Here is a 15107-nt window from a genome sequence, read left to right on the forward strand (position 1 = left end):
TACAGTTTGATCATCGTAGGTGGAAACCACAACCACAACATGCAAGGGTGAGCAACTACAAATATCATAACACACAATATACAATAACATTTTAAACACATAATAACTAAAATCATAAAAATATATCATCACAACTTAGTGGTCTATTTCCTTTACACTACCACACCACTTAATCATCATAACCAATTTATTATGAGTCACACTACACCCTTTTCTCGTATCACCTAGCCAACGAAAACCTCTTTTTCGCATCACACGGCCAAAAGAGTCATCACTACCAAACCATCTTCTTCTCGCATCGCACGGTCGAAGAGAACCTCTTTTTCGCATCACACGACTAAAAGAGTCATTACTACCAAAGCATCATTTTCCCGCATCACACGACCAAAGAGAACCTCTTTCCCGACCAAAAAAAGAGTCATCAGTACTCTAACCATCATCTTCCCGCATCACATGGCCGAAGAAAATCTATTTTTCGCATCACACGACCGAAAGAGTCATCAGTACCCAAACCATATCATCTTCTTCCATCACATGACCGAAGAGAATCTCTTTCCCTATCGCATGATCGAAAGAGTCATCAATGCTTGAATTCCTCCTTTTCCCACATCACAAATCAATTCACATTCTCAATAATACAACCAATTACAAGATTTAACCACAATTCTCATTATATTCATAATTCTCAATCATATGCATTATCTCATCAGAACACAGGGTTTATTATCACCATAATAATTATTTAATTCAATTAAACAACATCATAACACAATCAACCAAGTTGACACCACATAATCCACCCTTTCACGCTATCACTCATTCTAATTAACAAAATCACCCACTGATCCATTATACTACCCAATGTACAACACCAACCAAAGCCCTTCAATTATTATATACTTTCTCTTTCAAATTGAGTAGTGGGACCCACCTACATTCACCTTCATTCCATATTAAAACAATAAAATAAAACTTTCCAAAAACAAACCTTCTTTCTTCTTCACCTAAAATTTACATAACTTTCATTTTCCTCTATTTATTATAAGGTTTAAACTCTCATTTGGTCCTCGTATTTGTTAGTCAATCTCAAGTGGGTCATCGCTTTTTTTTCGGTCTCAATTGGGTTCATAAACTTATAAAATTGAGTCAATTAAGCCATCTCCGTTAAGTATAAGGGTTGGTGATGGAAATGTAAAAGAGAAGGAGAAGAGAGAGGGAGGTGGGTGAGGTGTGAGCTGGAATGAAGATATAAAATTAGAATTTTTAATTAAAAGTATAAAAAGTTAATGGTAAAAGTAAAAAAAAGTTAACCTAAGAATACTTTTGAAAAAAAAATAAATTGGGGAGGTGGAGAAAAAAAACTATGATGGTGAAAGAAGCAACACCCTATAGATAAAGAATGTTTTTTGCGGATCAGGTTGCGGGTATCATGTCTGACTTAACCGTTGTTATCCCTACTCAGTACTATGTAATAATTATTAGGATAAAAAACTTAGACATTTCATTAATAAATTTATTTAGCAAGCATGCAAAATAATTTAAAATGAATATGCAGGAATATGTCATAAATTAATCCTGATAAATTATGCGGATAAGTTCTCGCAAATATCAAGATTTTGTGTATGCCCAACCAAAGTTAAGTTTCACTGTGGAGTTGTAGTTGTAATTGGTGAACACTTCTCATCCACTATTACCTGGTATTCATCTTTGTTTAGTTACATTATGTAAGTTATGGTATAAAGATCTCTGTTTCTCGTGTTAGTACTAACAATTTCTCGGTGCTCATCAATCATTTTTTCTTTATCGCGCCTGTAACAAGGTAATTGTTACATGGTTGATTGAACTCGTGTCTTTGGAATTTAACCGTAAATCTTCTTCAGCCAAAACATTTCTTGAAGTGAAACCATGTTCTTTGGGCTCAACCAGTTCCATTTGAGTCTCCAACATTAGAATCACGGACGCCATTGTAGGCCTATCTTCTGGGTATTGCTGCACACACAAAAGACTAACATGGAGACATCGCAGAACTTCTGCTACAATGTATGACTCCTTCATGCTCGAATCAACCAACTCTAATGCCCTCCCAGTTTTCCATAAAGTCCATGCCTGTGTCAAAGTAATAAGAACTGTTTTTATTTGTATATTTCAACTACACAAACATCTTTGAAAGGAGATTCAAACTCTTACATGACCAACTAGGTTAAGACTCTCGTCTGTGTGATAAAGTCCTCTATTTTTCTTTCCACATACAATTTCCAACAGTAAAATGCCAAAGCTGAAGACATCTGATTTCACAGAAAATAATCCATCGACGGCATACTCTGGTGCCATATACCCACTGCAAAACAAACATTACATCACCAACAATATTTATAGAAAAGAAATTTGGTGTTGGTTATCGAGACACTCACTACGTCCCAACTACTCTTCTTGTGTTTCCTTCAATCTGGTCTCCTCCAAAAATTCTGGCCAATCCAAAATCCGATATTTTTGGGCACAAATTTTCATCAAGAAGTACGTTGCTTGCTTTAAGATCTCTATGAATAATCCTTAATCGGGAATCTTGATGAAGATACAGAAGCCCCCTTCCAATGCCACATATTATTTGAAAGCGTTGAGACCAATCTAGCAAATTACTTTTTGAATGATCTGTTTATTCAAGAAAAAATGTTGTTAAAGACTGAATAATCATTGGGATATGCTTATATCATTGAGGTCACCAACAACCAACTCTATGATTTGTTGATTTTGCATACCAAATATGAAGGAATCTAGGCTGCCATTTGCCATGTATTCATAAACTAACATTTTTTCTTGTCCCTGAATGCAGCAACCAAGAAGTTTTACGAGATTTCGGTGCTGAAGTTTTGCAATCAATTTGACTTCGTTTATGAACTCTGTCGCTCCTTGCCATGAGCTCCTTGATAGAGTCTTTACAGCAATTTCTTGCATATCAAGTAATACTCCCTGCATACTCAGGATTATTAGGAGATTCTAGGCACACTAATATTTATGTTTCGGCCTTTTTTTTCTATTATTACCTTGTACACAGGTCCAAAACCACCTTGTCCAATCTTATTTTCTATTGAGAAGTTGTTAGTGGCAGTTGCAATTGTAAATAGATCGAACAATTGGACGTCAAGATCATCCACTTGTTTTTCACGGAGTTCTTCTTCCAATGATTTCTCTACAAAACGGAGGAAGGACTTCGTGATGTTAACAAAAAATATGGGGGTAATAAAAAATAGTGTTGAAGAAAATATTTTTCTTTTCAATATTATATAGAAAGTTGTTGAACTTGATAAAAGACTAATAATTAATAATTAATCAAATACAAAGGCATGTTAAAATGCTACCAGATCTACACTTGTTACATGAGGTTTAAGTCTTCCCGTTGCAGTATTTATAGTTTGAAAGTTTGTAAAGAGACTGAAATTGTAAACGAAAATTATTCTCGTTATATTCAAGACAAGTCTTTCAAAATTTATAATATAATACAGGGTCATAAAAGGGAAACAAAATCAATGACGGTAAAGGAAATAATTTCCCAATTAGCTTTCTAAGTAAATCCTAGGATTCTATGGTTGATTATCCTAAAAATCGGTTTATGATTAATAATCCACTTAAATTAATGAATAAATAATGTTTATTCACAATCTAATTATAAGATATTGATAACCTGAGTTGTTCAACCAACTGATGGTCATGAAAATACACACCAAACCTTCCGTCAACTTAATGAAATATGTATCAATTCAGATTTTTTTTGTCGTATTATGTTGCTCATGGTTATAGGCAATTTTACTGTGTTTGGTTTTTTTTTTTTGACGGTTGTTAAAGATTCGATAGCCTTCAATTCAATTCTTAAATTGTCTAAAATAATTGTTTACGTGTGCATGATTTCTCCAAATTCATATTGCTATGTTTTTTTATCTACTCTATGTTATCAAGTTGTAGACTTCTAACACCAGTTTCCTTCTTTAAAAAATTGTCATTTCTCACTATTGTCTCTAAGTATACTCATTATCACACTTACTAAGGATAGATACTACATCTTATCTTTTAGAACCGTGATATTGTAACAATTTTTTTAATAATATTTTAACAATAAATTATGTGTATTTTATTAGTCTGTATTTAAAACGGACTAATCACAACACGTTATAAAAAAATTGTTAAAAAATATTGTTAAAAAATATTTTCCTAATCTTTTGTTAAAAACAAGTTTCTTACCCATCTTTGATACGAAGTTGTCCTTTAGGAAGGTGTAGAAGTGAAATGTTGACATATCAAGATCAGTAACACAAAGTATTAATCCTTTTTCTCACAATTGTCTCTAATTAATGATATACTTACTGATAATAAGAAGTTATTTGGATTTCCTATTCTACATAAAATGTCTTATCTTTTTGTGAAAAAGATAAATGTTTCCTTAAATTTGTAAGTTCTTTGTTAGTTTTTAATTTTTTATAAGATTTAGATTAAAACATAATAAGTAAACGAAAGATTAATTCTAAATGATGTAAATAATCCAAATTTAACAAATATGGACAAGGTTTCCCCAGGTCAACAAAAATGACGTTGAGTTTGGATTGTTATTTCCCAAATTTTGTAAACTCTACCATACTGAGACTAGAGATTAGACAGTGAAAGAAATCCCAAGACTCTGAGACCATTATGTAATAAACAAAAAGTAGAAATACTATATTAGGTTACCCATGATTCAAGATCTATTTACATAAAGGAAAAAAAATTAATGATAGTATATAAAAAAGTTTTGTAACCAAAACAATATATAAATAAGTTTCTTCTAATATTTATATTTACTGTTTCATATTTACCTCTCTGCAGTCATGTGTTAAAGTAAAAAATTGTGAATAAACAAATTTACCAGATTTGTTCCTGCGGATTCTGCAGAATAAATAGGAGCATAATAGAACACCACAACCTGCTGCAACGGTGGAAACAACTATTGGAAGCGTTTTGATCTTATTGTGGCTATAAACATGTTCTGTAAACGGATGAAGGATAAAGTTAGGATTGATTTTAGACTTTTCAAAGTTGTAATTTAAATGAAAAGATCAAGGTTAGGATGATCTTAAGCGTACCTAACTCTGAAGCAGGCATCCTGATATATAGATCTTGTCCTCCAGTTTCAAACTGTTTCATATCAATGAGATCTCCGAACCACATGACACATCCACTGCCTGCACCTCTTATGTCTGAATTAGAATAGGCCATGCAAGAACAATTACTCAAACACTTCATGCTGCATTCCTCAAGACCGATACTCACATCCAACCATGTTTGTGTAGTATCCGGAACTTTCAGCCCTTCGAATTTGTTAAACCCATCTTCGTCTTTACCTCTGCAACTCAACGGTTCATTACGGACACAACCTCCACGCCAATCAGACAAGTTCCACTTTTTTGGCTCCTTTGGTTTGAAACCTTTCAAACATTGACAGACTTGGGTTTGGGTTCTCACGCAGTTCCCATAGGGTCCACAGAGCCCGTAATTGTCACAAAACTCACTCGGGTAGTATCCAATCGTCCTCCACTTGTGATCATCCTCAGTCCACACATAGCGATACGCTTGACCCGTTTCGTTTGTTACTGTAAATGAGATGGTTTCACTATTTGAAAGGCTATATGAGTAGTAAATCTCATTCATATTGATGACCATATTGAAATAGAAAACGGTGTTGTTAAATAGACTTGGTGTTCCACTAAAATATAGGCCGTTCCAAGGTCCAAATCTGAACCATTTTTGTGTTCCATTCATTATATAAATCTCTGGATAGTTATAGAGTTTTAAAACCCGAGAAAAGTCTCCTGGGGATGGATCGTCTGAACTCTTCCAACAAGTATATTTCCATTCGAAACCAGTTCGGAGGTCCCATCCTAACTTCATCCCTGCCAAGAGTGTATCAGATGGATAGTCAAAGCTTTGCCATAAATATTCTTCTTTGTTTGTTTCTCCCTTATTTCTTATCACAAGATTCCCACTTTCCAAGAGTTCTGCCACCGGATTCTCTGCTTGTTTGTGAGAGTCAGTACACCAAACAAGAAACCCATTTTGGGTGAGAACAAGATAGCCAGTGGTGTTGAGTGTTAAGATACCCGAGGAATCATTGATGGGGTTGGCCCTATTAGCAACCCAAACGACTTTCTGAACTGGGATATTCTTGTACCAAAGGCCCAGGTAACGTTTAATAGAATTACCTGGGCTGAAGAACCCAAGTTCATACTTTCCACCATTTGACACCAAAGTCTCTCCATCAGTCATGGTTTGGGACACTTCGATAGAACTTATTGCTATGGAAGTTTTGAGAGAAGGGACAAATATGCATGCAACCATAAGCATGAAAACATAAATGTCCATTGTGTTACCGCTTTTGAGTGTGGATTTAGCTAAGCTTATATTAAACTCATGATAAGATGAGTGTGGATTTATCTAAGCTTATATTAAACTCATGATAAGATTAGTGTGGCTGACATATATGTCTTCATTTCTATAACTTTATCTCTTTCGAAAGGTTACGTTGGTTCTTCTTTCTAACTTGACTTCTAAGTCAAGCACGGACTCCATTTATTTTGAGGCAACTATTGAATGACGCGTGAGGTTCTTAATAGTCTTCACTGTTAATTTATATTTATTCTTTATTTTAAATTGAAAGACTAATAGTTCCCTATTTTTGTACCTTTTTCTGTGTTTAGAAGTCTAGGTTAATTCAATTTAATCTTTAATGGTTTAGAATTAGGCTAGGTTTAGGTTTTTCCTTTAAATCTTTATTGTAAAATTTTAGTTAAAAATAAAATTTTAGTAGGAAATTAATCTTTTCTGAAAATCTTTTAATAAAAATCTTTTTCCTTAGTTTTTGTTTAAATAGGTTTTAATTTTTCTTTAATTGTTAAATAGCCTTTTTTTACTGCTGATTGCCCTTGTTCCTAATTTTTTTTTTATTGTAGAGATGTCCCTGGTTATTTGGGCTGAATTGGTCAAAATGTGGAATGGGCCCTTAAGCAAAATGCATAGTAGCAGCAAGTGGAACGCTGTCGTTTGGAGGCTGCATTTGGGGGTATGGGCGAGAAGAACTCATTCCCAAATGAAGGACTCCTCGAGATAGGGTTTTTGCAAGAGAAAACGAGAAAGGAAGAAGAAAGCTATGGCTCGTGTGCCACTTACCTAGAAGCGTGAAAATGAACTAGAGGCATGTGTAGGGAGGCTCAATCGGCAGAAAGAAAGAAAAGGATGAAGGCAATCGGAGGGCTGAAGACTTAGCTGGAGAGCGAGATGAATAGAGACTGTTGGATCGTGAAGATGAAGCGTCGAAGGTTCTCCGTTGCTCTTTCCCTTTTTCTTTTTCTTTGATTGGGACCCTATAAAAAGCTGATGTAAATAGTTTATCGGGGCATGAGTACTGTATAGTATGAGTAGGAGATATACATGGGTGTGTGTACAAAGTAATAGACAGAAGATCGTGTGCGAGAGAGTAGTGTAGATTTTAATTCGCTTTCGAATTGCTTCTGGATTTCACTAGTGGTGTTCATGGAAACGTGACCGTTTGTGAGTTTCTCATTTGGTGAATTTCAGTATCTTCCATTTGTAATTCTTGCTTCAAATGTAATGGAACTTTAATCTTTGTATGATTCTCTTTGTTTTAATTACGATTCTTATGCATCACCAATAGTGTGGTCAGGATTGATTCACTTGCGCTCCCTTTGTATTGCTCTGAGTTGCGCAAAGGCACCACCAGGCTAACCAGGTTGTTCTCAAGTTCAGTTGGGCTACTTGGTCTCCACACAGAAACATACTGGCTCTCCAATGGGTTTTCATCCGACCATCAACAAAATTCCTATCTCTTGCTCTGCATTTTCAGGAAGGAGATTTGTCTTCCCCCATTGTCTTAGCCTTGTATTACTTTGCAATGTGTCTGACCTTACCACAATTATAACATTTTATGGATCTGCCCTAGTTTGCATAAACTAGTCATGTTTACCACACTTAAACACTCCACTTCTGGCCCACCTCCTCAAACTTTCCCTTGTCTTTTAGTCATGCTAATTTTGTTGACCTGGTTGTTTTTCACTATCATCTCCAAAATCATCTCTACCACGTCCTCTAGTACATCATCCCTTACTGTTCCAAGTATCTTCCTTCACTTTATGTTGTGCTTGATCAAGTGGTTGAAAGTTCTTCCTTTTCAACTGTTCGTGGGCTTCAAGTGAACCAAGAAGCTCTTTCAATGAGAGAACTGACAATTCCTTTTACTCCTCGATGGCGCACACAATGTTTTAGAAATCATCCGTCAATGATCTCAAAATCTTCTCCACGACCCATCTGGCAGGCATTGGTTCTCCATTCCTACTTAGTTGATTTGCCACTTTTTTCCACCCGGTACTCAGTCACATGTTCTCTGTCTTTCATCTTCAAATTTTCAAACTCCTTACAAAGAGTTTGAAGTCGGACTTGCCTAATATGATTGTCTCCTCTGTACACAACCTCCAGAATCTCTCATGCTTTCTTTAAGGATGTTGCTTTTGCTAGTCAAAGCTGGATTCGTCTACTGCATTGTACAAAATGTACTAAGCTGATATATATCTTTTACTCCTGTCTTTTTCAACACGGTAATCTGTGTTATCGTCTCATTTACGTCCTCTGCTGGTTCTTGGTACCCACTCTCCACTATATCACATACATCTTGGGATCCCAAAAGAATGTTAATTTGTAAACACCAATTATCATAATTGATCTTCTTCAACAATTGTGGCACAAGAATATGTTAACATTTTTTACCATCTCTCTCACTTTTTTTACGCACTCTCACTTTTTTTGAAGCACTCAGTCTTTCATTCTTTTTTTTTCTCTCACTCGGCACTTAGAGTAGAAAACTCTGGTACCACTTTTTTATCTAATGCATTCTGATCAATATCATATAATGTTTTATATTAATTTTCTATGTTTTTATTGATTTCAACATTGAAGAATTTTCTCCAAGTGAATATTTCTCTAACTTAATTATCTTGTCTCTTCATGCCATATCAGTAGATCCACACTCTTCTTTAGTAAGAACAAAACTATATGCCAAAATTTATATATAACTCGAACCACAATGACGGCAATCTCATGTAAATTCAACGAATGTAGTCTTACGCAATAGTGTGTAGCGTGTTTGTTAAACAACGGTCTTTTTAAATTCAATGCGAGACCAAAGACAAGAAATTAGCATGTATTTGGCTTGCCGTTAGTAAATGTGATGCTGAAAACGGAACGTTCCTGGATGGCATCGTCGTTGAACCCGACGTTTTCATAAGCACACCATTATACTTCTCATGTGAACAGAAAATAAATGAAGTCAAAGCCATGATTAAAAAAATTAGGAACCACGAAAAGAAGTGAGGAAAATTTCGGCTAAATATTATATAAAAATCGTATCGAGAAATACAAAAAGCTTTAGATGGTAAATAATGGAAAAATATTTCACCTCAGATCGTGTTTATTGGATTATTATATAATTAATAACTTCTTTTTTTTTTTTTTTCAATTTCCATCGGTGCATTCTTAATTTCAACGGGTGCAATTTTTTTAATGGAATTACTTGACATTGAATATTATCATTCTTGTCAAACCATCTAACTTCTACTTTAGTTTTTTCTACAAAGATGCGACGTTGTCATGGTCAATCCTTATGCCAATTTATAACTACCCTCATGGTAGTTCTTCCTCCTCAATTTTTGTACAAGTGGGAGAGGCAGAAAGAAAAAAAAAATTAAGTCACAATGTTATTTGTTTGTTTGTTATTATTATCTTGCTTGTCTAGAATTTCCAATTCACTAGATAGTTTAGCAGTAAGTGAATCAATCCAAGATGATAACACTTTGGTTTCTGCAAATGGAATCACTGAAGTGGGTTTCTTTAGCCCAGGAAATTCAACAAGACGATACTTGGGTATATGGTACAAAAATGTATCCCCTTTCACAGTGGTGTGGGTGGCAAACCGAAACACGCCTCTTCAGAATAAATCAGGAGTTCTCAAACTCAATGAAAAAGGGATTCTTGTTCTTCTCAATGCTACAAACCACACCATTTGGTCATCATCCAACATCTCAAGCAAAGCAGGGAATAATCCAATTGCTCAGCTCTTGGATTCGGGAAATTTTGTAGTTAAAAAGGGACCAGAAGCCAACGATGATGGCGTCTTGTGGCAGAGTTTTGATCATCCAAGTGATACATTTATGCCAGGAATGAAAATTGGATGGAACTTAGAGACTGATTTGGAAACGTTTTTATCTTCTTGGAAAAGCTTTGATGATCCTGCTGTTGGAGAATATGCTCTGAAAATGAATCTTAGTGGATATCCTCAAATGATGAAGTTCAAGGGACCTGATATAGTGTTTAGAGGAGGATCATGGAATGGTTTGTCTCTAGTGGGAAATCCAGGTCCGACCTACGGCACGTCACCAAGATTCGTGCTCAATGAAAAAGAAGCGTATTACGAATACGGGATTGAGGAGAGTTCGGGGTTTATCATATATACATTGACGCCTTCAGGCACAGGAGAAATATTGTTTTGGACAACTCAAGCAAGAACACAGCAAGTTCTATCAAGTGGAGAGCAAGATCAATGCGAGAATTATGCCTTTTGTGGTGCAAATTCTATATGCAATTATGATGGTAACCACCCAAGTTGCGAATGCCTGAGAGGTTATGTTCCCAAGTCTCCAGATCAGTGGAATATATCAATTTGGCTCAGTGGTTGTGTTCCAAGGAATAAATCTAATTGCACAAATAGTTACACAGATGGCTTCTGGAAGTATACAAACATGAAATTGCCAGACACTTCTTCATCATGGTTTGATGAGACTATTAGTCTTGATGAATGTCAGCAGTCATGCCTTATGAACTGTTCTTGTACAGGTTATTCAAGTCTAAATGTTCTTGATGGAGGTAGTGGCTGTCTACTTTGGTTCGATGATCTAGTTGACATGAGGAATTTCTCAAAATGGGGACAAGACTTCTATATCAGAGTCCCTGCTTCAGAATTAGGTGCTCAACTATTGTTTTTTGTGTTGCAATTGTTTATTTTTTTAACTTATAAACAAACTACGCTCTGTTTATTTCAGATCACGGAAACGACAAGAAAAACATTGTAGGAATCATTGTTGGTGTGACTATTTTTGGATTAATCATGACATGTGTATGCATACTGGGAATTAAAAATCCAGGTAAGTAAGTATATAGATATAATTTAGCTTCTATTACAGACTATTAGGCCCGAAAAAAATATGTGCATATTTTATGGCCATGTTTACGTACTGTTATTCTCTAACTCATCAGAGGCTGCAAGAAAATTTTGCAACAAGCATTACAAAAATATGCAGAGGAGGGAAGTGATAGATTTGCCAACTTTCGATTTCTCAGTCTTAGCCAGTGCCACTGGAAACTTTTCAACCGAAAACAAGCTTGGAGAAGGGGGTTTTGGACCAGTATACAAGGTGATGGTGAAAACTAAGGTGCAGAACAATATTTTCTTCAAACACTTTCTAACTATAGAAGAAGAATATTTTTCAGGGCACACTGATGGATGGGAAAGAGTTAGCTGTGAAAAGGCTTTCTCAGAAATCTTTGCAAGGGTTGGATGAGTTCAAAAATGAAGTTGCATTGATGGCCAACCTTCAGCATCGTAATCTGGTAAAGCTTCTTGGTTGCTGCATTGAAGGAGAAGAAAAAATGCTAATATACGAGTACATGCCGAACCACAGCTTGGACTACGTTGTTTTTGGTTGGAACCTTTATGATTTATTATTCTAAGTTACAATTATTCTATTTCTTATTTATAGCTCAGGTAATTATGTAGACTTGAACTGCCATGTGAAATGTGTGTATTTGACTAGATGAAGGTAAAAGGAAGTTCTTAGATTGGCGTAAGCGTTTCAACATCATTAGTGGCATTGCTCGAGGACTCCTTTATCTTCACCAAGACTCTACATTGAGGATTATTCATAGAGATCTAAAACCTAGTAATGTTTTACTAGATGCGAATTTGGATCCCAAAATATCAGACTTTGGCTTGGCTCGATTGGTTTTGGGAGATCAAGTTGAGGCAAAAACTAATAGGGTGGCAGGAACATAGTGAGTTACTTTCTATATATTATGATTGTCTGATTTCTCCTGTCAAGTTTTAACTACTTCAAAAATTAATTTTTCAGTGGCTACATACCTCCTGAATATGCTGTGCGTGGGCATTTCTCAGTGAAATCAGATGTCTTTAGTTATGGTGTCATTGTACTAGAGGTTCTATGTGGTAAGAAAAACAGAGAATTTTCGGACCCAGAACACTGCAACAATCTTCTTGGGCATGTAAGCATACTGATTTGACTATATTGGTAATTAGTATAAAGTGAATTATTTACTGATACGAATTAAATTCTTACCATCTTAGGCATGGAAATTATGGAGCGAAGACAGGGCACTGGAACTAGTACTAGATGAAGTGTTAGAAGAAGAGTGCACGGTGTTTGAAGTTATAAGATGCATACAAGTAGGTCTATTATGTGTACAACAAAGACCAGAGGATAGGCCAGACATGTCATCTGTGGTTTTAATGTTAAATGGCGATAAATTATTGCCAAACCCAAAGGCTCCTGCATTTTACACTGAAATTGATGATGTTAGCAAAGCAAATTCTCCATCAGCAAATCGCAAACCGTTCTCAGATAATGAACTTTCCATCACAGTGTTAAACCCAAGATAGAAAATTAAAGCACGAAAATGTTAACCTTCACCTTCATATGTGAAATATGTTGATTATTTAAGCATAGGCAATATGATTATATAAATTGCTATTCCAGCTCCGGCTTTTTCTTTGTTCCATGTACCCAAACAAATGTGTTATCAGCGAAGAATTTTCTAACACAAGAGTTGTTAATTGTGTGAAGAAGAGTAAAGATTGAACAACTTAGAACCTTCTCGTTTTGTTCCTCACACAGCAGGAAAGTGATTGTCAGAAGTTTTACGTTACATTATCGTTCTTAATGGATTTTTTTCCCGATTCTGTTAAAATTTGGCTGCTAAGTAGTCAATCGTGACCTATAAATACAAAAACAAGCATTGTACAAAATAGTTTATATATGAAAATATGGTTAAATTACTTCTTAAACTTGGATCCAAAATTGAGATTTGTGTTTGTCCAAAACTTTTATACATTTTCCTTACCCAACAATGCATTTTTTTGTGTGTTAAATAACATTTTAAGTTGACATTTGAAGAATGTGTAAAAATCAAATAGTATCAAAGTTTGGTACATGAACAAACTTTAAATTTTTTTTAAGTTTAATGACTAAATGTTGGGAATCCAGGTGTGAGTCCAAGTCCCACATTGGATAGAAATTAGAAAATAGAGCAGTATAAAGGTGAAAGACTCGTTAACCCATTGTCTTAAGATTTTGGGTAAAGAGTGGTGTTGATTCCTTACATAGTCGACAGCCCATGGTTCAGGTTTGGTGATCGGGCTTAGATGATTATGACCCTCCATGATAAGGTAAAGCCTCGGCAGGTGGCCGGTGGCAGATAGCCAGATAAATCATGAGAGATGGAGAGTAAGAAATGCTCACATTGACCATGGATTTTGGAGTAGTGCCAAAAGTAAATCCCTATGTGTATGTGGGCTGCTTTTATATACCTGGTTAGACTTGACTAAGTGATTCTAAACCTTCATAACATCAATCTAAATTGTTTATGAACCAATTTCTACCCCAAAACTTACAATTCAACAACCTAAGGACTTAATTCATGATTTATCACTTTTGACACATTTTTCAACAAGGTAAGACTTCAAACAAGTCACAATTGACTTAACTAAACTATTACAATTGACCATTTGAACCTCTATCCCCTAATTCTCATTTTATACATTTTTCTTACCCAACAATGCATTTTTTTGTGTTAAATGACATTCTAAGTTGACATTTGAAGAATGTGTCAGGTAAGATAAAAAACATTTAATGCAATTGGATTAGAAAGGTTATATTTATTCATTTTTAAAGTTTAAAAATCAAATAGTATCTAAGTTTGGTACATGAACAAACTTTAATTTTTTTTAAGTTTACTGACTAAAAACATATTAAAGTCTATGACTTACTTTTCTTCGCTATTCTCTGAACCTTTCCTGCTCGCACGCTTCTTTATTCTAGTTCTTCGTGTTGGGTACAAACAAAGTCTTACATCAAATAAAACAAGATATAAACATGAATTTATATACACATAAGATATTTCCCTTAGAAAGAGGTTTTTTGGGATGGTACCAAAAGCAAATCTGTTGGAGAAAATCCCTAGACCATGTGCTATTAACAATTGGTATCAATTGATCCTTCCTAGGAGATTCACTTAGGCCAATGCTATTTCTTTACTTAAAAAATTTAATATAACAACTCTTCTCTTTTTATAAAACTCCCACTACTCTAAAGTATTAGAAAAATAAACTTTCTTTACTAAAAATTTAATATTACACTCTTCTCTTTTTATAAAACTCCCACTACTCTAAAGTATTAGACACTTTTTTTTATGTAAATAATTATACTTAAGAATAGTTTTAATATATATATATATATATATATAATCTTTTAAATATTAAAATATTAATTTAATGATTAAAAGGGACTAAAAATTTTCTAATTACACGTTATTAATAAAAAAAATTGTCTCTAAATAAATAAATTATTTTTATGATTACTAGTTACTAACAATATGTCAAAAATATAAATAAATTAAAAACCAATGACTAAAATTAGTTATTAATTTAGTGATTGAAATTAATTACCAATTTAGAGACTGAATTAGGGACGATTTGAGTAACTAAAAATTTGGTCACTAAATCAATCATTAAATTAAAAACAAAAAATTGTCATTCATCTGGTCACCTATAACATTATATTTTTTATTTTCTAAATTCGATCACTATTTATCACTTTTTTAATAACAGAGTGATTGATTTAGTTATTTATCTTTTATGACTGAGAATTCAGTGACTGAATTGATCACTAATTTAGTCAGTGACTAATATCTTTTATCACTAAAATTTGGTCACCATTTATTATTTTTCATTT

At 34.4% G+C, this 15107-nt stretch overlaps 2 protein-coding genes across 2 annotated transcripts; one reads left to right on the forward strand and one right to left on the reverse strand.

Moving 5' to 3' along the window:
• Nucleotides 1–1530: 1530 nt before the first annotated feature.
• LOC124846322 (G-type lectin S-receptor-like serine/threonine-protein kinase At4g27290) lies at nt 1531–6602 on the reverse strand. Its single transcript, XM_047323558.2, has 7 exons — nt 5109–6602; nt 4892–5011; nt 3042–3187; nt 2757–2967; nt 2412–2649; nt 2188–2338; nt 1531–2106 (listed from the first exon to the last, which is right to left on the reverse strand). The coding sequence occupies exons 1-7, from the start codon at nt 6382–6384 to the stop codon at nt 1801–1803; spliced, it is 2448 nt and encodes an 815-aa protein (XP_047179514.2). The 5' UTR covers nt 6385–6602; the 3' UTR covers nt 1531–1800.
• A 2923-nt stretch (nt 6603–9525) lies between these two features.
• Nucleotides 9526–12935, forward strand: LOC124846321 (G-type lectin S-receptor-like serine/threonine-protein kinase At4g27290). Its single transcript, XM_047323557.2, has 7 exons — nt 9526–11049; nt 11127–11228; nt 11341–11498; nt 11575–11785; nt 11898–12135; nt 12213–12363; nt 12446–12935. The coding sequence occupies exons 1-7, from the start codon at nt 9783–9785 to the stop codon at nt 12755–12757; spliced, it is 2439 nt and encodes an 812-aa protein (XP_047179513.2). The 5' UTR covers nt 9526–9782; the 3' UTR covers nt 12758–12935.
• The last annotated feature ends 2172 nt before the right edge of the window (nt 12936–15107 follow it).

Source organism: Vigna umbellata, chromosome 3 (genome assembly GCF_029865625.1).
Source record: "Vigna umbellata cultivar VRB3 chromosome 3, Vumbellata_1.0, whole genome shotgun sequence".
NCBI lineage: Eukaryota > Viridiplantae > Streptophyta > Magnoliopsida > Fabales > Fabaceae > Vigna > Vigna umbellata.